Source organism: Spinacia oleracea, chromosome 5, assembly GCF_020520425.1.
Source record: "Spinacia oleracea cultivar Varoflay chromosome 5, BTI_SOV_V1, whole genome shotgun sequence".
In the NCBI taxonomy this organism is placed as follows: Eukaryota; Viridiplantae; Streptophyta; class Magnoliopsida; order Caryophyllales; family Amaranthaceae; genus Spinacia; species Spinacia oleracea.
The window spans coordinates 15,403,489-15,427,861 of NC_079491.1; the positions used below are offsets into that span (position 1 = coordinate 15,403,489).

General features: G+C 34.9%; 2 protein-coding genes across 5 annotated transcripts; one reads left to right on the forward strand and one right to left on the reverse strand.

Moving 5' to 3' along the window:
• Nucleotides 1–1,037: 1,037 nt before the first annotated feature.
• LOC110784566 (uncharacterized) lies at nt 1,038–1,952 on the reverse strand. The gene is made up of 2 exons (XM_021989024.1): nt 1,917–1,952; nt 1,038–1,820 (listed from the first exon to the last, which is right to left on the reverse strand). The coding sequence occupies exons 1-2, from the start codon at nt 1,950–1,952 to the stop codon at nt 1,038–1,040; spliced, it is 819 nt and encodes a 272-aa protein (XP_021844716.1).
• A 15,783-nt stretch (nt 1,953–17,735) lies between these two features.
• On the forward strand, nt 17,736–23,563 carry LOC110784620 (auxin response factor 2B). Of its 4 annotated transcripts, none has more exons than XM_021989073.2 (15): nt 17,736–18,272; nt 18,384–18,505; nt 18,737–18,832; nt 18,948–19,004; nt 19,102–19,257; nt 19,361–19,445; nt 20,281–20,371; nt 20,465–20,629; nt 20,897–21,016; nt 21,158–21,233; nt 21,313–21,484; nt 21,587–22,521; nt 22,624–22,814; nt 22,895–23,111; nt 23,209–23,563. In XM_021989073.2, the coding sequence occupies exons 1-14, from the start codon at nt 18,173–18,175 to the stop codon at nt 23,061–23,063; spliced, it is 2,535 nt and encodes an 844-aa protein (XP_021844765.1). In that variant the 5' UTR covers nt 17,736–18,172; the 3' UTR covers nt 23,064–23,111; nt 23,209–23,563. The 4 variants fall into 4 exon arrangements, with proteins under 4 accessions (XP_021844765.1, XP_021844766.1, XP_021844768.1 ...); XM_021989074.2 differs by having other exon boundaries at nt 22,895–23,094; XM_021989076.2 differs by having other exon boundaries at nt 18,390–18,505.
• Nucleotides 23,564–24,373: the final 810 nt, after the last annotated feature.

The following is a 24,373-nucleotide window of genomic DNA, read 5'->3' on the forward strand; positions in this document are numbered from 1 at the left end:
CCAAAACGGGTGAAGGACGCATTGTCATATTCACGGCCGTTATCACATTGTATGGCTTTAATGGACACTCCAAATTGAGTCCGAACATAAGAGTGAAATTGCACAAAACAATCATACACACTAGATTTTGACCTTAGACGAAACACCCAAACATAATGAGAAAAGTCATCAAGGAAAACAAGGTAATATTTGTAGCCTGTATGACTACTAATGGGATATGTAAAAAGATCAGTGTGGATTATATCAAAAGGTGCAAACGTTTTAGATTGAGAACTAGAAAAAGGAAGACGACAATGTTTTCCCATTTGACAACCATAACAAACGGTGGGGTTAGTCCCCTTATTACATTGAATTAACTGATTCTTCCTAAGAAAACTAAGAACCGGGTCGCCCGGGTGACCCAAGCGGTTGTGCCAAATGTCCGGTGAAAGAGCAGCAAAAGTTGAAGGAGATGTGGATGAAGATTTGGAGGAAGACACTGGATAGAGATTGCCCACACTATTGCACCTCGTCAAAATTGCCCCCGTCCGAAGGTCCTTCACAGAAAAACCAAGAGGATCAAACTCAACAGACACTAAGTTATCTGAGGTAAATTGACGGACGGAAATAAGATTTTTAACGATATTAGGAGCATAAAGAATATTTTTAAGAGATAGAGGAGGGAAGGGTGCGGGAAGTGTGGTAGTGCCGGATCCGCTAACTGGTATTTTTGTGCCATCACCAACCATTATATTAGTATTCAATTTACGCCAATCAACAATAGAAGAACTGATACCTGAATTATTCATGAGGTGAGAGGTGGCTCCGGTATCCATATACCAGTTATCATCGGGCTGCTGCATTGTCATAGTGTTGAAAAATTGTGGCAGGTCCGTTAACTGAGGCCCATTGCAGTAGCCATTGGTCATAAATTCTTGTTGGGCTGCCATAGGTTGGCGTGGTCCAGGGCCCAAAATACCAGATTGGATTTGTTGTGGTCTCAACCCACCATGAGGCTGACTAGGATATGGGCAAGGTGGAAAAGACCAAGGAGGAGCCTAATATTGTGCCCAAGGGTTAACGACGACCTGGTGCTGCTGCTGTGTGCCGCGGTTGTTACCGCCGCCATTACCACCGCCGTGCTGATTGTTCCAACCGCCATTACCACCACCCTTATTACCGGAGTTGTTCCATTTGTTCTTGCCTTTGTAATTCTTGTTCCCGCAACCACCCTTGTTACCACTGTGAGAATGAGAGTGAGAATAACCGGCTGGTTGGTTGTCAGTTTGAGCAACAAGTGTCGTGGCAGGAGAAGACCCACCGTCGGGAAAGGAGTGTTCCCGGCTTCGCCTGTCCAAGTCAAGGCTAGAGCATGCTTCCTCGAAGGATGGGAGAGGAACAGTCTGCTGGATAATTGTGGCAATGGTCTTGTATTCTTCGGTGAGGCGAGCAACAAGCTGAAGAACCAAGCGTTCTTCGGAGATTGGATGGCAAATGGCATCCAACTGCACAGAGATTGTGCGCAAATCCTGACAGTATTCGTCGAGAGTCGCGAAGTCCTGTAGGCGAGTTTGGCTAAACTGGTTCTCAAGATGCACCACATGTGTGCCTTTGTTGTTGTGAAACAGGTTACGTAGACGACTCCAAACCACCAAAGCCGTAGCCTTTTCATCAAGAACCTTATAGAGAAGATCATTAGAGATAGTACCGTAAATCCATTGCAGGACAATGGCATCGAGACGTTCCCACAGCCCATCATCAATGTCCGTAGGTCGAGGAATCGTCGAGTCAATGTGGTCGAGCACATTGTATGCCTTTGCGGTATTGCGGAAGAGAGTAACCTAGGGAGAGTATTGAACTTGATTGACATCAAGGGTCAATTTGACGAGGTTTGTGATATTGGTAACGCCTAGAGCAGGGTGAAACGCATGTGAGACTGCAGGGGTTTTGGGAGTTTCATCATTCGACCCCATGGCGAAAGGAGGCAGAAGGTATGAGGGAAGAAGAAAGGGAGAGTCGTGGTGGCTAGGGTTTAGGCTGATACCATGATAGTAGGAGAAATACTGCCTTGAGGCTTAGTATTGATATTCACATAATATATATAGTTAGGATACACTAGGGTTTACAATACTAAACATAAGATAATTACAAGGCTAATTATGTCACAATATTATTTACATAATATTCGCTAACACGTTGATCGAAATAATCGTCGCTTTAGCAAAATTAATGTAATTTAGAGGGAGGAAATTATCTTTTTTGTTTTTTTGAGGGAGGGAGGAAATTATCTAGGAGATCATTAAATTATCTAGATGCTTAATTTGTCTTCTAACTAATCATTAACTTAAAACATGTATTACAAATTTCTAAGAGCATCTTCAATAGTAAGCTAATTTGACAATTAGCTTGTTATGTCATATAAGGTTTCAAGCTATTTTATTGTCTAGCTAATTTGTGCTTCAATGGCTAGCAACTAGCTTGTTAATTAAATTTGTCCCACTTGTCCACTTGTCAATTAATTATTTGGCAATTTTGAGAGCTAGTTGTCAAGCAAATTAGCTTGTTTAAGCTAATTTGCTTGGCCAAGCTAATTTATTATTTCTACTCTAATGGTCCAGCTATTAGCTTGAAACTTTTATAAATTTCAAGCTAGTTCCTAGCTATAACCATTGGAGATGCTCTAATGCATCGTAATGGTTGAGTTCTCTTGTACTAAGTAAATGTTATTCCACATAAAATTCTCTCGAAATATTCTAGTTTCATCGATCTTTTTCTTTGCATATTTTTATAACTAGATTTTAGCCCGTGCGATGCACGGATTCTATTAAATTGTTAAGTTAAAATAAAACTCATATATATAACAACGACTATATTTTATTTATTAGATTAGATTAGTTTTTAATTTTTGATAAATTTCATCTTATATTTATTTTTTAATTAATAGAGTGTTTGATTTTGGATTAAATTGTAAATGCGTAATATTTTCATAATTAATTAATAAAAATATCTACGTGACACCTAATTATTTATCTACGTGACACTCAACTTTTTTAATTCAAAATTAAATAATTTCAAAATCTTACTTTCATTGGCTGGAACCATTACGTGGTGTTCTAATTATTGGATTATTGTAGAATTTTGGATTGAATTTTATTTTAGATTAGTGTTTGATTTTGGATGAATTTTATTTTAGATTTTTTTTAATTATTAACTGTTTGGTTTTGAATGGAGTTGTATATATTAGTACTTAATTAATTAAAATGTCCACGTGGCACCTAATTATTATCTATTTGGCACTCAATTTTTTTAATTCAAAAATAAATTAGAAATCTTATTTTTCATTGCCCAAAACCATCATGTTTCCTACGTGGCGCTCTAATAATTCAGCAAATATATATATATATATATATATATATATATATATATATATATATATATATATATATATATATTATAATAATAATTAGGTGCCACGTGGATCTTTGAATTTCACACTATTTCATAATAACTAGTTTTTGAGCCCGTTTAAAGAACGAACAATCATATAGTGGATGTTTATCCATCTTTTAATTAAAATGTTAATTTTACCGAGGTTTGTGATTTTAATGAGAATATATGATTTGTATAGAGGTGAAAGTTGATAGATCATATTACATGTACCCGGGTGCACGGTGCACCCTCTCACATTTTCTCCTTACATACGAGGATAAATGAGGATAGGGACCTCCAATTGGCATAAACATACATTTGGGTGCACGGTACACCCGGGTGCACCTAATAATTTCCACAACTTGAAAAAAAAAATGTAATTAATTAGTGAATTAATATTGAGTGTTAAATATAAAATTGAGGTGTAATAGCCTAATAGGTGTTGAAGATATAAAATACTTCGTATAATAGACAACAAAAGAAAAAATTGAAAAAAAAAAAAACAAATGTATTGATGAAAGATGGAGTGATACATGACTACATGTCACCTAATCACGTTTTTTGTGCAAATGAGCCACAATGGCGGGGATGAGAATCGATCCCATGATTACCTGAAACCGGGAGGAAAGCTCTAACCAACTTATTTATCCCCTACTCTCACAGTCTCACATGTCATCTAATCATACATGTTTGATTTTTCGTTTTTAAATACTTTGTACTAGGTATAGATGATGTGCAATTTAATGTGGAAAGTTATTTCGATAATCCAAAAGTAATAAAAAGGAATTGAGAAAATTAGTTAAAGCGCGTTACTCCGTAAGATCCAATGCGAATACTCTCCTTATTATCATGAACAGTGTCAGAGCCACGGTATGTTTAGTGGGGGTCCTTGACCCCACTTAGAACAAAAATAAATAGTTAAATTTTCATTAATTTTTTTAAAAAAATACGTAATTTTAGTTAAAGTTTCATCAAATTTTAAATAGTTATCTACTTACCTATAATTTTTGGATCCGCGACTAGTCATGTACTCCATATAATTTTAAGATGGAACCTCTTTTAATCTGTAAAATGAACCTCTATTTTACTTACGGGGGTGGCCCATATCCGTATTTACCAAAGCGACAAGGGGGTTTTCAAATGATGCCCGTATTTTACTAAAAACGCCCGCATTTTATTTGCAAAAATACATATTTGCCCTTCTCTACTCACCCTCTCTCCACCTACTTAGCTCCTCTAATTTATTACTCCCTCCATTTCTTTTTGTTGTATCCGTTTCCATTTTAAGTGTTTCTTTTTGTTGTATCCGTTTCTATTTTTGGACATACATTTTATCGTAAAATACTCTTACATTTCTATCTAATTACCAAAATACCTAAAGATTCTACCCATATTCCCACCTAAATTTTCTCACCCCTATTATTTAATTATTTTCCTTTCCCCATATACTCACTCTCTCACCTCCTTTATCACCCATCATTATCACTCCTCTCTCTTACCTTATTTCTTTATTATTTTCTCTTTTTTTTTTTTATTATAATCTCTTACATACAATCATTTTTCTTACACCCAATCATTACACTTATACCAATACAAACCAAGATTCCAATTTTCTTAAAAACTCCCCACTTTCTGAAATGGATACATCAAAAAGAAATGGAGGGAGTAGAATATAAGGAAATAATCTATATTAGACTAAGTAAATTATCTTTTATTTTAGTAATGATTTAATGAGTAAATATATTTGCTTTGTTAAGTAAATTATAGCATAATCTTAGCCTTAATTGTATCCTTAATTTTAGCTTAGCATAATCTTTTATTTTAGTAATGCAAATATTTTACATAATCTTTTATTTGAACGGTGGTTTGCTAAGAAAAGGAAAACTAAATAATCTCTTAAAGTCTAAACACCTTTGTACTAACACCCTTGTCTAATAATTACAAAAGAATTCGTTCTCCTATTCTCAGAAAACCACCGCGGTACCGCCAACAACCTCGTCGGAGTAAGAAATCGCAGTTTTTTTTAAAAAAAATTAACCGCGCACAGATATCGCGCCGACGACACCGCGTCAGCGCACGGAAAATGCGTCGGCGACACGACGTCCACGCACAAGATCTGCGCGGCCCCCATGTCGTCGGTGCAATTCCCGTGCGCCGCCCCCATGTCGTCGGGGCAATTCCCGTGCGCGGCAACATACATACATTTCTTAAAAAAATTGGTTTTAGTATTATTATTATCGTAATTATTTTTTGGGGTTAAATTATTATGTTTTTTTATTATTATTATTATTAACATCAAAAGGGAAAAATGGTATTTTTAAGCTTTAGATGTGGGCACTTTTAGAAAATATGGGCGTCGAATAACAATACACTTTAAAAATGGACGAAATACAAGAATTTTTTTTGAAGATTATTCTTCCCTTTCCCACTGTTTGTATGTATAGTATTTTCCAATAAACGGTTGACTAAAACAACGATTAAGAAACACATATGCGGTATGATTGGTACTTAAAAAAGCAAACAACAAAAAAAGGTTAGTTTAATGATCTCAATAGTAGAATTCATAAGAAGCAACCAAATGAAATTCCTAACCTAGGATTAAGATTAGCTAATCTTTCCACGTGTCGTGGAATTAGATAGCTTAAAGTTGATTAAAGAAAAATTAAGAAAACATAAACATATATAGGTGTTCCTGTTCATCCAACACCGACAGAAATTGCTTCTTTTGACCCACCACACATCTCATTTATCTCCTTTTTATTTAAAATAAATATCTAAATTGCGTTTGTAATTATCTACAAAATATATTACTTCTAAAATTAATGGAATAACTACTTAATTAAACCAATCAAAAGCCGCCCGTTTAAAGTAAATAAGATTATCACAAACTAAACTACCATTATTGGTGACACCCACCACGAAGAAAACAATCAAGATGATGGCTTCCTCTTTAACAGTCATTTCCAGATTTGACATCTACGTACTACATATTAAACTTGTTTTGTTTTTGTTGGATCGTTTTAAATGAAAGTCACACACCTTATTTTATTCATGGTGATAAGTTTTTTTCTCCGTCTTTTTGTTTGTCTTATTTACCGTTTTAATCTGTTTCAAAAGATTCTTATACCAAAAATATTTACTCCGTATTTTATAAGGGAACTTTTGAGGTAATTTTAATAAATGCTTTTTTTGGTGTCCCTTATAGAATAGTCTATAAAATCCTCATTTACAATTTAAATTAATCAAATTGTATTAAATATATAATAAATGCCGAGATTTATGAAAGGTTTAATGAAAATTTACAACTTATGCTATTTTTATAAGGGAAACAATTTGAATGGAAAAAAAAATGTGGAGCGCTAAAAGCCGCCCCATATTACTCAAAATCGCCCCACTATTTTCTCTTATTTTCCATTAGTACCCTTAATTAATCTTACTTTCCAATTTTCTCCCACCACCGCCGGCCACCACCTCCGTCCACCATCGTCGTCCACTACCTCCGGCCACCATCATCACGTCGTCGGCGACAAAATGGCCAAGTCTTCACAAGAGTTCTTTTTTTTTTGTCCGGAATTTTTTTTAGAAACTTATGGATTTTTGCTTGTACCATGGTACATGCTTATGAATTTTAAGCTTGTACCATGGTACAGACTTATGAGTTTTTAGCTTCGACCATGGTATTGACTTATGCAATTTAAGCTTGTACCATGGAAGGAGCTTAAAATTCATAAGTCCGTATCATGGAAGGAGCTAAAATTCATAAGTCTTTATTTTTTTTTCCGATTATATTAAATCAAATGCAAAAACAAATCAAAACCTTAAATAATATAGACTTATGAATATTTAGCTTGTACCATGTTACAGGCTTATGAATTTTTAGCTTCTTCCATGGTACAAGTTTAAACTGCATAAGTCAATACCATGGTCGAAGCTAAAAACTCATAAGTCTGTACCATGGTACAAGCTTAAAATTCATAAGTCTGTACCATGGTACAAGATATAAATGCATAAGTTTCTAAAAAAAGTTCTGAACAAAAAAGAAAAAAATCTTGTGAAGATTCGGACATTTTGTCGCCGGCGACGTGATGTCGGCGGTGGTGGCCGGAGGTAGTGGCCGGCGGTGGTGGTTAGATTTGGGGTGGGAAGGTAAGAGGGTAAATGAGGGGGGTGAATGAGGGGGGTAAATAAGGAGGGTATATGGGTAAATGAATGGGGCGGTTTTGAGTAATATGGGGCGGTAAATAGTAAGCTCCGTAATAAATAAGGGCATATGGGTAAATATATGGGGCGATTTTGAGTAATATAAGTAGGACCAATAAATAATAGTAATAAAGTTGATTAATATTGTTGGTAAAATTATGAGTGTTCTAGAGTTTTACCTCGTATATTGTACGAAAACGAATAATCTGATACGCAAGATTAAAGGTAAAATATAATATCTGATTTTTTAAAGGAAAATCAATATCTGATTTGGTTTTATTGGTTATTACTTCGACTTTGCACTACACATTTAGGTTGCTTAGCTATTGAATAGAATAAATACTTCAAAAGGTTACAATCTAATATATATAACTAAATACTCTTTTGATTTTAATTACCTCATATTAAGCTTAAAACTAAAAGGAAAATTGTTTACGTATATAATACGGAGTAGATATATTCGGCTCATGGTAAAAGAATTCTCAACCTTTTGGAACTAAAGTTTTTTCGTGGGTGCTACCTACACCCATAGAATATTTTAATCCAAAATATTCTTATAGTGTTAGTTATGTGTTGCAAATTGACTAGGCAAAGAGGTGCACGTGGTTAGCCAATATATTTCGAGCAACATAATAAAAGTGAAACACATTATATGTTTACTTTTCTTTTTTACATTGGTACCACAATTTAGACTTTTTTGTCAGGTAAGGGCATCGGTATGTATTAACATTTTTTTTCACTATTTACATGTTTAGTTCATGTTGAGATCGATGATGTCTAATTTTTCTTTAGATGAACTTTGTGAATAGTTTTTCTTGCCTATTGTTTATCTATGGTGATTAATTATAATAACACAACTTTAACTTATACATATATATATGTATACAGTATATGATAAGGCAGTCCACACTTTTATTATTGGAATGATATTTAAATAAATTTAGATAACTTGAATGAAAGCAGACTCTGCCAGATCAATTAGTTAACAGTCTTGTAATCATGTATGATTAAATTCAATAAATTACAATCATGTCTTATCAAGTAATCTCAAATCAACCGGGTTTAATCAGATCTTGTCTAGTAAGTCCATATACATTTATATTAAGTTTTATCCGGGGAAAAAACCGCACCCTAACAAGCTCGATATATGACCTACTGGATCCAAGACCAAATACTACGTGTCTAAGTATGTTGGATTGGTTGCAAACTCGTGGTACATTTTTTGTCAAGAAAGTAAATACTCCATAGTAAAAATAGGGAGTGATGAATGAAAAATAGTTGGTAGAAAAACAAACGTAGTCTATGTAGATAATGCAAAAGTTACGTCTCTCGTCTTCTTATAGTAGTAGTACACCTGAGTCGTCCAATCAAGGATAACACATGCAATTCTACCTTCATTTGCCATATTTTCGATTAAATGTTGTACTTACTTGCATCTCAAATTATCATTTTTAGTTCGACCAAATTAAAGCTTGCTGAGTTTTGCAGCTGGTTTTATGGCCCCATTGACCACACTATTTATTGGGTGTGACTAATCCTCAATTAACTTTATCAGAAGACTTCAGTACGTGTTTGTTTGGTTGACGTCTAATAATGGACTGAAGGAAGTGAAAGTTCACGAGAGTTTGTAAATGGGAAATTGAGTTGCTTGGTTGACAATATTAAAAAAAAAGGAGGAAATTCAACTTTAATTCCGTCCTTAGAAATTAGGATTTCCCCACAAACATGCATGGAAAACATATCACTCATAATTCACATGAATTACAATTTGCTCTATGAATTACAATTTGCTCTAAAATAAACTGTAGGAATTATTTATAGAACAATGTTGACCTCCGAATTTGACCCAAACTGATATCTAACTTGACCTTGAATCCTTGATACTGGATTCGAACTTTAAACAAACTCTAATCGAACCAAAACAAAAATAATACTAAGTCAAAATGATCTAACTCAAACCTAATTATATTCAACCAACTTAACTCATTTGCCACATTTAATTCCAAAAGATTAAGACCTCTGTTTTTTCCGACAACGTAAACAACAACCTTCGTAACTTTCTGAAAATATATATCGAGACAAATTCAATTAGATTTTACAAACTAGTAACAATATTCATCTTTATATTTTAGTAGAAAAATATAGTCAAAGTAAAGACAATTAATATTGTTAAAGTTAAAATGACGCAACTATTTTAAAGCGGAGGTAGCTAGTGTATACTGATATATATAGGGTGTATTTAGTAATAGCTTTTAAGGTAACATATAGCGTTTTGGCCATTTCAAAAATCTACTAGCGTTTGACAAGGTAGCGGTTTAGATAATGGTTGACTTGCTTTTTCTCAAACGTTGAATACGGAGTATATTAGTGTTCAAATGTAAGGGTAGCGTTTGGTAAAATTATAGCTTTATTGTTTTTTACAATATCAATCGTTATACGGAGCACTCATACTAATTTACTGATACTTTAACAACTAACTGTTACAGTGTTACCCGCTACTAGGCCATCAATACTCACGCTCAACCGTTAAAAATTATCTGCTGCATCGAGTTTTAGCTAATAGGACCACAAATATATAATCAGATTGGAAAGGGCCCATTTGTGTTTAATGACTAATGGGTCAAATGAACAAATGATATTTTCTCCGTTCCGGAAATATTGCACTATGGTTGACTTTTACTCATTTAACTATTACTTTGACTATTAATATCTCAAATCGTGTCTAATTAAAAATTATAAAAAATTAATATTTAGAAATATATATCGATGCGAATCTAACATTTGAATAACGTACGGATCACAAAAAATGACCAAAGTCGTAGTGCATGTGAATAGTTTAAAAAACAAATGGTGCGATATTTCCGAAATGGAGGAATTATTTATTTTACTCCGGTCAAAATGAATAATAAAAATGGGATATAATACAGTATTACCATATGTTTGGTGTTTAGTTTCTTCCCTATTGTCCTATTTAGATGGGAATAGTCCTAAATGTAAGGTAAAGGAGCATGATCTAAGAGTTAATTAAGAGAGCATAAAATATTTAATGAGAAAATTAAAAAGTCATTTTGGTCTGTTAGTTGGGAATCAAAGATGAATCTCCCTTAATTAATGATTAAACTAATGAAGGGTTTTGGGGGACCATGGGTCTAAATGTCTAATGAACTATGGTCAGCTAGATGGAACTCAACAAAGTGTGCCAAGACCCCACCCGGCCCCACCCACCTCTTTCCATTGTCCACTTGTACACCGTGTGAGACCCCTCACCTTTACTCTTCCCATTATCTCTAATTTTACATTTTTCCTTTCTTGCAAAGTGTAAAACTATGTTCTCATCTAACTTATTTTTATTACTTATTAGATTATATTAAAAAAATTCAAATCAGATTAAGTTAGATTAGACTAGATAAAGTAAAAAATATTTATAGAATACAATCAGATCATAATAGATCAGATCAGAAAATAGATAAATTAAACCAAATAAAGTGAAAAGAACAAGACTTAAGTCATGTCGTACTTACGTGTCTAAACCTGCTTTTATCAACAGTCATATTTCGAATATAAGGTCATATCGAGTTAGGTCAAGCCTCTTTATGTTTTTCCACAAAATAAGAGGTCAATTAACATGTCATCCCTCATTGTATGTGTTATGATATGTCTTTTTAGAGTTGAATCATTCATGTCATATCTCGGACCCTATCAAACCTTATTTTGTATCATCTTTAATCTCAACCAAATATGAACTACTATTAACTCCTACTTTGGTTTACTATTTGAAATTTGATTCCTTCCTTTTGTACGGAGTAATCAATCCAATTCCGTACAAATTTTCAAGTCATTCCATCTCCTTCTAGCTTCCCTAATGTAGTTAAAGATGAAAAAAACCTATATGCTGCATCATAATCAACATTATACAATTATAGGACAATTTTAAAAAGCAAAATCAAACACCAAAGGTAGAATCAAATCCTTTTTTTATATGCACATCCGAGTGCATTGTGGATTGCTTCATTGTTACAACCTCTATGTTGTTTATCTCAACATTAGCAATTGAGATTGGACAAAATGCCTCTTAAGTTTACTTCACTCGCAATCGCATCGACTGATGTCAATGTTCCAATATCGCTTTTAACCAATACTTAACCAATACATATACATAATACAGAGTGAAAATTATTAAGTGTACCCGAATACACGTTTCGTTATTAATTACAGAGTGTATGCGTTCCATTTTTAGGAACACGCCAATCTTTAATGGGGTCTTCAACCATCTGAAGCAACAAATATTTCTAGATTCTTAAAGTATTATAATGTAATTCACCAACACAATCAAAATTTTGATCCTCTTCTTCATTGCACACCACATTCTCAAAGATTCTCGTCTTGCATTTAGTATGTTCTTTCTTTCTACTACTTTTTTTTTTTGTTTTGAAAAACTAACATATCGCTCATACAACATTAACCATAACTAATTCCCTAGAGTATTTACTAAGGCTATGTCTTGTTCGACTTGTTTTGACTTATTTCAGATAAAAAATTCAGATAAGTTAACTTTATGTAAGTTCAGATAAGCTCATATAATATAAGTTTAACAAAAATAAGTTTTTTCTAGACATGTTCACACACAAATAAATTTATTTCAGATAAAATAAGTTTTTTTTTCATATAAAATAAGTTCAGATAAGTTAGGATAAATCCAGATAAGTTTAAATAAGTTCAATTAAGTTAAGAAAAGTTCAGATTATATAAGTTCAGTCAAAATAAGTCCAATAAAATATAGCCTAATAATACTGAGAAAAATGGTAAAGTTCAAAGAGTCATTACTTAAAGAAAAGTGATACTTTGTACTCCATGTGTACATTCTTAAAGGTTGCGTATTAAAATTTAAATTGCTATTACTCTCCCCGTCTTTCTTTGTTCTTTACGTTTTTCTTTTATATTATCATATAAATGCTTAATATTCTATCTAAATTGGTGTCCAATTATTAGTTAAACCAATTAAATTCATCGAGTCATTTAATCTCTCACACTTTTTCACCTAGGACATTAATTTTTTCTCATTTTCCCAAAATCAGAATTTTGATAAAAGTGAAAACATTATAAATAAACGTAATTTATCTTATTTAAATAAAAACTATAGAGGAATCTCAATGCACATTAACTAGTCGTTAAAACGCGTGCAAAATACCAAACATAAATAACAAAAAAAGACGGAGGAAGTAGTTAATATTAGTTACACTAATTGGTTCATAAATTTCTAAATTAATATGAATTTTATTAGGAGACTAGTTTTTGGGCTCGTACATCAATAACATTTGTAATCTTATTACATGAATACCATGACATGAACATTTTCATTATTCATATTTCATTAAAAAATTGTATAATATATTAATATGGCCTAGTTTAGTGGTAAAAAAAACTACTCCGTATAATGTTAAAACAGGATGTCACATGAGATATAAACTTGTTTAGAAGACACCCATATCTTTTAAAAAAAAAGGTACAAAGTTATTCTTATTTCTCTGTTTTAAATATAAGACAAATTTGTCAAAAATTACCTTGTAAAATTATATTTTTGTCATAAATTACCTTATAAAAAAATGTGGTAATTAACTACTTATAAAAAATGTTATGTTGTAAGATACTACCTTTTTCTGAATTATGAAGGTTGATTCAAAATTCGATTGACTTTGCCATATACTTCGTACATCTTACATGCCAGTTAGTTACTCTTTTTCCCGTTAGATACCACGTGAGATGCATCTAGTAAAGTCAATCCCAAAATCTTGAATCAATGCTCATAATCATACGAAAGTTAGTATCTTACAACTTAAAAGTTTTATAAGGTACTCCCTCCGTCCTAAAATTATAGTCTTGTTTTCTAAATCGGGCGTCCCAAAATTATAGTCATGTTTCTAATTTTGGCTATTATGGTCCCCACTTTCTCATATACTATATTAATAATAAAAAAAAATGTATTAAAAACCCCACCTATGTACTCCCTCCGTCTCTTTTTGTTCTTTACGTTTGATATTTTTCACGCGTTTTAACGATTAATTAATTTGCATCGAGATTCCTCAATTTTTTTTATTTAAACAAGATAAATTACGTTTATTTATAATATTTTCACTTTTATCAAAATTCTGATATTGGGAAATGAGAAAAAATTAATATCCCAATGAAAAAGTGTGAGATATTAAATGACCTAATGAATTTAATTGGTTAAAATAATAATTGGACACAAATTTTGATAGAATACTAAGTCATTTATTTGATAATATAAAAGGAAATGTAAAGAACATTTTGAAATACCCAAAAAGGAAAACGTAAAAAACAAAAAGAGACGGAGGGAGTACTATTTTCCACTTCCCCATGTACTATAATCTCTTTCACATGACTTTATTCCACTTTTCCATACAACTCAATTATCATTTGTAATTTTTCCCCCTTTTTCATGTACTATATTCCATTTTTCTTTAAACCCGTGTTTTTGGTCAAACGAGATTATAATTATGGGACGGAGGGAGTAGTTATTTATAACATCTTTTATAAGGTAGTTTTTTCACAAAAATTCAATTTTATAGGGTACTTTTTGACAAATTTGCCTAAATATAATAAAGAATGACAATATTTTCATATGTCATACGGAGTATATGAAAAGTCATCTTTACTAATCTATATATGCCCTAACTAAAAGAGATTTTTTGTAGAAAAAGAATGGGTTTTTCATGAAATGATCATGAGGTTTGCCTTAATGCACCAAATACCCCCTAAACTTTACAGAATGCACCAAATACCCCTGAGGTTTGGGAAAATACACCAAAGTACCTTTTTTACCCTTTTTTACCGACGACGTTAACTTTCCGTTCACTTTTTTCCCTCTTAATTTTCTTTTTCCCCTTTTCTTTCTCTTTTATTTTCTCTCTCCCCTTTCCATCCAGCCAACCATGGAGAAAAAGCAAGGCAGGAGCAGATGTGAGCACGACAAGGAAAGAAGAAGGGGGTCGCGGCTCAGGCCTAGGCGACGCAACGTTACTCCGGCAAGTCAAAAGGTGAACGCCATTTGGGGTGGTGCTGCGTGGCTGCGGCGAGCGCGGAGGAGGAGGCATGGAGGGCGAGAGAAGGTGAGCACGAAGAGGAAGGAAGAAGGGGGCCGCAGCTCAGGCTGGGCGGCGCAACGTCACGCCGGCAAGGCAAAAGGAGTACGTCGGCTGGGGTGGTGCTGCGTGGCGGCTGCTAACGCGGAGGAGAAGGAGGCAAGGAGCACGAGAGAAGGCAAGGAAGACAAGGGTGTGGTGTGCGGTGGTTGCCGGTCGTCTGCAGCAGCAAGGTGGCCGGAGAAATAAGGCGGTGGTGGCGTTGGTGGTTAGTGGTGGTGAAGGTTCAAAACAGGAACATTGGAGGTTAATTGATTTTTTTGGGGGTTAATTGATTGTTTCTTTGGGGTTTAATTACTTTAATTAAGGATTAATGTTATGATTAATAGTTAAAATGGTTGATTAAGAGCAAAAGGGTAAACATATGCTAACGGAGACTTAACGTCCGTAGCCTTGTGGGTACTTTGTGTTATTTCTCCAAACCTCAGAAGTATTTTGTACATTATGAAAGAGATATTTGGTGCATTAAGGCAAACCTCATGGCCATTTCATGAAAAATCTGAAAAAAGAATTGTATCAACACATAATTAGCCCACTTGGGCTCTGTTCTCCTCACCTTATTTTCACTTATTTTAGGTCTGATAAGATAAGATAAGATAAAATAAGATAAAATTAGGGCCAATAAGATAAGATAAGATTAAATAAGATAAGTTCAAAGTCAATAAAATAAGATAAGATAAGTTAAGGGTCAATAAGATAAGATAAGACTGATAATAATAAATCCATAATACTTTACGTCTTGTTGGAAGCTAGAGGTAGTGAATATTAATGGGGAGTGATAGTTACTCTTTTTAAAAAGGATGGTTGATTGGTGGTCCTTAATTTTTGAGTATACAAAGTTAAACCATTTACGGAATTTTAAACTTTGATTAGCCTATGTTTGCCCATTTCTAGTGTTTCCGGTTTTACCAAGGACTAATCTCAACATGGCTTGTTTCTTCTACATGCATAATGCATTGCATGTCTTAATCATCTCTTTTTCTTACACACTAAAACTCCATGCATCTCTCGATCACCTATTCACAATTTCACAACTGTCGGTAATAACTAATATCTGATAACTCTAAGCTCTCCGATCCTGCCGTTCTTTAATTAGATGCTGTTTCATTTGACCTCTTATAATAACCAACACATATAGTTTGTATGCGTATAATTGTAAGAAGTTGATATTGTTAATTAACACATACTAAATATATCTAACAACATTTTATATGACTGCATGGGTTGTATACTGCCGGATCTATAGAATTTTGTACAACTTATAAATGATTTTTAAGTGGAATATTATAAAATATAATATAATACATCATGTATGACCCTCCACGCTCCCAATGTCAATATTTTGGAAGCAATTTGTTCCCATATGTTTTAATGAGGCTCTGTTTTCACTTGTTTTTTTTGTAAATTGAAATGAATTTTAATGATTAAAACAAATTTTTACTAATTCGCTATATATTTTTTTTACGTAGATTGGATGATTGCATCGAGTATCCAATGAAACTAATTTACTGAATATATTTGTAAAATTAAAGTGCATAAGGACCGAGTTCAGATAAGTCAAATCAAAATAAAGCGCGCACTACGGATTAAAAGATAATACTCGAGCGTTTCGAAATTGAAATGTCACTGTCGTTACTCCGTGCTATCATTTACTACCCCTTTGTAAATGTTAGACTAAGAAAACAAGTTAGTATCAATAAGAGAAAAAAAACATGAATAAGTTTGAAAAATGGTTGTGGGGTAATTAAGGAAAGTGTTAATTGGATATAACCTAAGAGAGGAGTATTTAAGAGATACACCCAACAACTATTACTAATATTAGTGAGTGTAACCTTGTATGGAATTCTAGCCTAATGGTAAGCCAACAACACATAAACACCCACAATTACCAAATTAAACAAGACACGAAACATGATAAAAGCAAAAACAGACAAATGGAGGAGGAAACAACCTCTTATTATGGAAACATTTGGGTGTTGAGAAAGAAAGGAGACTTGGAAATTCTTTATATAAAGGTAAACTAACCATGGTTAAAGATTTCCCTATCTTAAATAAACCTCCCTCCAAATTAAACATCAAGTTAATATGGAGTAAAAGAACATTGTTTGTAAAGAAAAGATTGACTTGAATGTTGTCTAACTTTTTGTGGTTCCTTTTATAGTAATATCATTTTTTTGTTAACTCTTAAAGAAAATTTGGTGTAAGTTATTTATTGGCTTATATTTTAAATTTAGTATAAAGTAATGTATAACTTGTATTTAACGCCAAAATAAACCCTTTTTTAATTTCTTTTATGGGCGAGATATGTTGTTCTGGCATAGTTTGATTCAAATTTTTAGGTTAGGTCATAAGTGGATGATTTAGTCATCAATTTTAGTAAGCTGGTTTAGTCTATTTGGCTGGTTCGTATATAGGCCTATCGTAAATCGTTTATTTTACAACCAAATTCGATTAGGTCGTTTCAATTTAAACCCGAATCAAAATTAGCTCATTTGGAATCCAATAGACTTTGAACTTGGGCTGAAATTCAAGTCAAATCAGTTTCGTTGAATCAGCCTCAGAACCACTTAAATCAGCATAACCAATCGAGAATTACATATATTTTCACCGAAAGTCTTTAAAAAAGTCACTTAAAAATGAGAATAAACTAGGAAAGCAAAGCAACAACAAAACACAAAGATCATTCTAAACTAATCAAAATTAAACTTTTTTAAAGGAAACACCCTAAAAGTTAGGACTGAATCCCTATTAAAATAACATCCTCCGTAATTAATATGGGGAAAGAGGTGAGAGAAAGGAGTGGGATTTGTAGTGAAGAGGATGGGCAGATTAGAGATTACCCCCAAATCCCCAACCAATCAAGTGTAGGCATGTATCAAAACTCACCGGCTGTTCCCGGTCAACCCATGACCTTAGCGGGTGAAACCCGTTTCTTCTTGACCATGGTTAGAAATAATTCCTACTCTCCCTTCCCCCCTTCCCTCGGATTTTGACGACCTCACAACTCCCAGCCCCCTCTCTCTCCTCCATTTTTTCTCTCTCCTCTCCCCCCATTTTTCTCCCTCCACTCTCAACAAACACTCCATTTCCCTCCAACTCTCACTCCTAGATATTTCGTCAACAGAAGCAGTCTCTGGACATCGTCGTCTTCTTCTTCGTCGTGTTCGCCGTCTCAGAAATCGCGGTGTCGGTATTTTGTTACTATTAGTCGAGCTCAATTGGTTCTCTGCAGTTGATAAAATTTTACTAGATTAGTTTTTCTAAGAAGGAAGCTCAAACCGGGGTCTGGAGGTGTTTTGAGCTGAAAGGGAGGTATATAGATGAGAGATCTGTGCTGAAAACCATCCTCTTATCCTCAAATATATACAACAAAGAAATTCAACTGATAAAGGTTAACAATAAGAATGAGTTCATCGGAGGTAGCGTCGATGAAAGCGACAGACGAAGCAGGAATTAAATCACGACATCAACATCATCATCACGGCGGCGCTATTACCGGAAAAGGTAATTCCGGCGATTTTTCCGGTGGTGGATAATGTATTTTAAATTAGAGATAATGATCTAGTGTGTGAGGCTGTATATTAAGTAGTGAATAATTTAATTTAATCGTTTAAGGTGCAGTGGATCCGGAAACAGCGCTGTACAAGGAGCTGTGGCATGCTTGTGCTGGTCCTTTGGTGACAGTGCCTCGTCCTAATGAGCTTGTTTATTACTTTCCTCAAGGACATATTGAGCAGGTTGGATTTTTCATCTAAATTCTGTGTTTTTATTTTATTATAATTATTATTCTGAAATTAATTAATTCGAGTAGAATAGAATAAATTTGACGTTGTGGATCTGGGTTTAAATTGTTGCTGTTCTTGGAATTTTCTCGGTCAATTTGGGTTGCTACAGTAGTTTACTTGGTCAATTTTTGGGGAAAGTTGAAGTAATTGATTAATTCTTTGAATTTTTGGGGGTTTAATTAGGTGGAAGCTTCTACTAATCAAGCTGCTGATAAGCAAATGCCTAATTACAGTCTTCCATGGAAGATCTTGTGTCGTGTAATCGACGTGCAATTGAAGGTTGGGATTTATTTTGTCGTAATTTTGGGGAATGTTTTGAGCATATAATAATGTATACAAGTAAAATAAGGATGTTTAATATTGTTGCATTTATCTTGCAATGGAAACTATATAGGCTGAAGCAGATACAGACGAGGTGTATGCACAAGTGATGTTGCTTCCTCAACCTCAAGTAAGTGAGCTACTGTTTATGGAAAGTTTGGTTTGGACTTTTGGAGGAAATGGTTGTTTATTTTATTAAGTTTTGTGGTTGTTGTTATTGATGGTAGCGAGAAGAGAGCTCTATGGAGAAGGAACCTCCACCGCCTCCACAACCGCATTTTCATGTACACTCTTTTTGTAAGACATTGACTGCTTCAGACACGAGTACTCACGGAGGGTTCTCCGTGCTTAGGCGACATGCTGATGAATGCCTTCCACCTTTGGTGAGTGTTAATACTCTTAATAGGGTTTTCTTATGCGCCATGGATGATGATTGGCCTTTTGAGATTTTAATTTATTTGTATGCATCTATGTTTTATTTTATAGGATATGTCTCGACAACCACCTACACAAGAGTTGGTGGCCAAGGATCTACATTCAAATGAGTGGCGTTTCAGGCATATTTTTCGGGGTAAATTCTCACTCCATTACAAGTCTTCTCTATCATGTACTCCGTACAATTTTGTGTCGTACATTAGCAGATTGATGATGTTGTAGAGCTATTTTTTCACACATGAGTGAGGCCTTCCATTTTAGTGTTGATATCTTTTCTTGCAATGTAACTCTTTACGCCAATCATGTGAAGTGTCAAATTTAATTTTTCTTTCATTGATTTTTTATATTTTATTTTCTCCTGTTAAGTTATTGATGAAATATTAGTTCTATGCAGATGAAAGTTACATTCTCTTTACTTTTTTCTTCATTCCTTCTTGTTGCTCATTGCCTCGTTGTGGGTATTATTACTCGATGAGCTAGAACTGTAGTTACCAAGTATTGTCTGTGCTTTTGGAAAATGTTAGTACAAGTAATCCAACAAGGAAGTTGCATCTTACGGTTGTTGGATACTTGGATCATCAGATCACTCAGCTGAACCATCAGTAACAAGAATCACATATTCACTAATATATGTGATTGATGGGTCCTTGTATATTTTTGTCTTTTGTCCATGGATAGCATGATCATTTAGTGAAGTTGCATCTTACGGTTGTTGGATACTTGGATCATCAGATCACTCAGCTGAACCATCAGTAACAAGAATCACATATTCACTAATATATGTGATTGATGGGTCCTTGTATATTTTTGTCTTTTGTCCATGGATAGCATGATCATTTAGTGTTGCTGGCATTTGTAGATCAGTCTCTGTACTCGTTTAAAGCTGCATCGTGAGACTAATTTTGTAATTTAGCTTGTATATAGTATTTGTGGTTAATAAAACCATTCTGACTTGATTTCTTGAATGCCAGGTCAACCCAGGAGGCATCTGCTTCAAAGTGGTTGGAGTGTGTTTGTTAGCTCAAAGAGACTTGTAGCTGGTGATGCATTTATTTTTCTAAGGTTTGTTATCTTCTCTTCATCTCTTGTAATGTGTTTTGCAATATGTGACAGTTTGAGGTTGAACTGTTCTTTTCCTTTTCCTGAATATTCTAGAGGTGAGAATGGCGAACTTCGCGTTGGAGTGAGGCGTGCCATGAGGCAGCAAGGTGTTGTACCGTCATCCGTCATATCAAGTCATAGTATGCATCTTGGGGTTCTGGCAACAGCATTGCATGCAATCAACTCTGGGACCATGTTTACCGTTTATTACAAACCTAGGTGTGTTAAATGTCATGTCTATGTCGATTTATATGTCACTGGACCCCCTAGTAATATTCGTTTCCCTTCTATCGACTCTGATTTTATTTGGCTGGATATTTTCTTGTATGTAACATATTAAATTTTGAACTTGCTTAACACTTATTTTGGACAGCAAAATAGAAGAGAAAGGAAGGGGAGGGAAAAATGGGGAAGGGACAATTGCCTGCAGCAAGAATTATAGTAGAGAGTGCCTTTACTTACTGGTGGAATTGGATTTTCTTGCAGGACAAGTCCTGCTCAGTTCATTGTTCCATATGATCAGTACATGGAGTCTGTGAAAAATCAGTACTCTATAGGGCTGAGATTTAAGATGAGATTTGAAGGGGAAGAGTCTCCGGAGCAAAGGTACATTTCTTAGTTAGTAGTGGCAGATATGCAGAGGAAGTATATATGATTTGATCATCTGCCCAAATGTTTAGATGTGTGATAAGTTGAAATTTGTCGGTTGAAATTTGATTTTTTTGTCTTTTCTCCCCACATTTGTAGGTTTACAGGTACTATTGTTGGCATTGAAGATGCCAATCCCCACAGGTGGCAAGACTCTAAATGGAGGTGTTTGAAGGTATGCCGTTACTGTGCTTCTTAACTTGAATGCCCGTGCCCTGTTGTGAACTTGTGAAGTAATCCTATATATTTTTTAGGTCCGCTGGGATGAAACTTCCACCATACCTCGTCCAGACAGGGTCTCACCTTGGCAAACTGAACCGGCTCTGACTCCTCCCACAATAAATCCCCTTCCAGTTTCTAGAGCAAAAAGGCCGCGTGTAAATGTGGTTACCCAATCTTCAGAGTCCTCTGTTCTTACGAGAGAAGGTAATCATTGCTTTGGACTTACTGTGTGATGCATAAAGGTATTAAGGGGCATTTTCTCCCCCATATCGCTATTTTTAGGCTGATCATTTTGTTGTTAACTAGGTTTGGCTAAAGTCACAGCAGACCCTTCACCTGTTGGTGGGTTTTCAAGGGTCTTGCAAGGTCAAGAGTATCCAACCTTTAGACCCAGTCTTGCAGACAGCAATGAGTCTGAAACTGTAGAGAAACCAAACGTGTGGTCCAATTCTGTTGATGAGGAAAAAGCTGATAATGCCAATGCTTCACGGAAATATGCATATGAAAATTGGATATCATCCATCAGGCCTGAACCAACCTATACTGATCTGCTGTCAACTTTTGGTGTCCATAATGAAACCGCTTCTGGGTTCCACTCACCTTATCAAACTGCAGTTACTTCTCCTATGAAAAAGAATATACTGGATCAAGATGGAAGATTTAGCATGGTTGGAAATTCCTGGTCCATAATGCCTGCTAGTCTGTCGCTAAATTTGTCAGAATCTAGTATGAAAATTCATTCACCAAGTAGCAATGTCTCATATCAGGCCCAAGGAAATGTGAGGTGTGGAGGCTTAAGTGAAATGGCCATCCTTCGTGGTCATAGAATCGAGCATCACAATGGAAACTGGCGGATGCCTCCACCAGGCCAATCTTTCGATAATCTTGCTCAAACCAGGGGGAGTACAACTCAGCTCTCGCGGATTGAGCAGGAGCCATATAAGCAGAAGGATGGAAACTATAAATTATTTGGCATTCCCCTCATTAGCAGCCCTTCGACACGGGACTTTTCTGCCTTCGGCCAAAGAAATGGTGATGAGCCTTCAACTCTTCCTCCCACATTGCATCATTTGCATCACAGTGAATCTGATCGAAGTTCAGAACAGTCCAAGGGCTCCAAACAGATGGACAATCTGCCTGTCTGTAGCGAGCAGGAAAAGAAAATGCCGCCAAATTCCCAATCTCTTTCCCGAGATGCACAAATGAAAGTACCGAGCGGATCTTCCAGGAGCTGTACTAAGGTACATTAGGATTTACTACCTCTTTTGATATTCCTATGTTTTTCTCCTGCTCGTTATTTCTGTTAGTGTTTCAAAGAATATGTATAACTTATCCTGATTCAGGTACACAAGCAGGGGATTGCCCTTGGCAGGTCCGTAGACCTCTCAAAGTTTAACAACTACGATCAATTAGTTGAAGAATTGGATTGCTTGTTTGATTTCAATGGTGAACTCAAGAACCCTGAGAAGAATTGGCTAATTGTGTACACTGATGACGAGGGTGATATGATGCTGGTTGGAGATGACCCATGGCAGTAAGTGTTGCCTCTTTTTTCTCTCATGGCTTTATTAAGTTTGGTTCCAAAGTTCAATTTTGATTTGCAAATTGACACAGGGAATTCTGCGGCATGGCACGTAAAATATTCATCTACACCAAGGAAGAAGTACAAAAGATGACGCCAAGGGCATTGCACTCGAAAAATGATGAAAACACTCCAGGTTCAGATTCAAAAGAAGCGAAACAATCACTACCTTCATCAGCATCTAATGCTGAAAGCCATTAGTAGACGACATTTATGGATTCTAGCTTTCTAGGTGTGTACTGTAATTAGGTATCGTCTCTCTCTTTACATACAATGATAAATGATTCCAGCTTTGTAGGTGTATGTTACGAGTATGTTGACTCCTTTTGCAATGACTCATTGGCAGGTTCTCAGAGCTGGCATTAATATAGGGAGGGAGGAGTATGTGCATTCCCCGCGGTCTAGTTGGGACAGGTGTAGGTGTGACATTGAGGAGGCGGTCTTCAGTGTAACCCGTCTGTATCTGTATTACTCCCAGTTTTGAACGCATTCTGTAGTCTTTTGGTGCATGTTGAGCTATATACATAATTATAATATGTATACCCTTAATTGCGAAGAGGCATTATTAGCCTTGGAGCCTCCAATCGATCTTGTAAATAGCCTTTTTTTAATTTTTATTTAATTTTATTAATCCCTGACCAGCCTCTTGATGTAAGTAAGTGCTTCCTTATCTAATGATTTTTAGCTGTTGTATTATTTCATTTTCAGTTCTTTCTGCTGATATATCTCACTTAGCTTGTTGGTATTGTCACGTTGAACTCAGACATGAAACTGTATTGTTCCAATGTAATAAGATAGCAGCGGATGACTTTGTAGACGATGACAATGCTCGGTAGTCGGTATTTGTAGACGATGTAAGTTGAATGCTCGGCATTTGCCAATGTAGTATTTTTGCTAATAATCAAGGAACTGAAGGAGATGTACTTCAGAGCGCTTATGCGTCTCGCAACATGTATCATGTAATAAGAACGTAATGCTATGTTTTCTTTTTTGTTGAGGAAAACGTAAGGGAGCGGAATTTTGGCATGCTGTGATGTACGTCACAGGGCATTTTGTGTACCACTCATTAAAAAGAAAGTATCATTTTGTTAAACGGAGTACCATTACGATAAAAACATGTACCATTTCGATAAAAACATGTACCATTACGTTTAAAACATGTACCATTGAAATTCACTTTATTTACAAAAATGCCCCTATAATGTGTTTTGAAACACATCACAGCATGCCGAAATGACTTCCTCGAAAACGTAATGCTATGTGAATTCATGTAAACTATCAACAGCATATCAAAACGTCTAAAGTTGTTATTTGCGACAACCATAAACATTACATTTCAATGTTTTGCCAATATCCTATCCTATTTTAAAATTTTAAGATTCTTTTGGGAAATTATTTACGTAAGCGGATAAAAAAAAAGGACAATAAAATCCAGAGAGATCTATACATTTTGATGTTATTAGATTATTTTTGAAAGGCAGGATTTTGTAAAAAGAAAACGTGGCATAGAA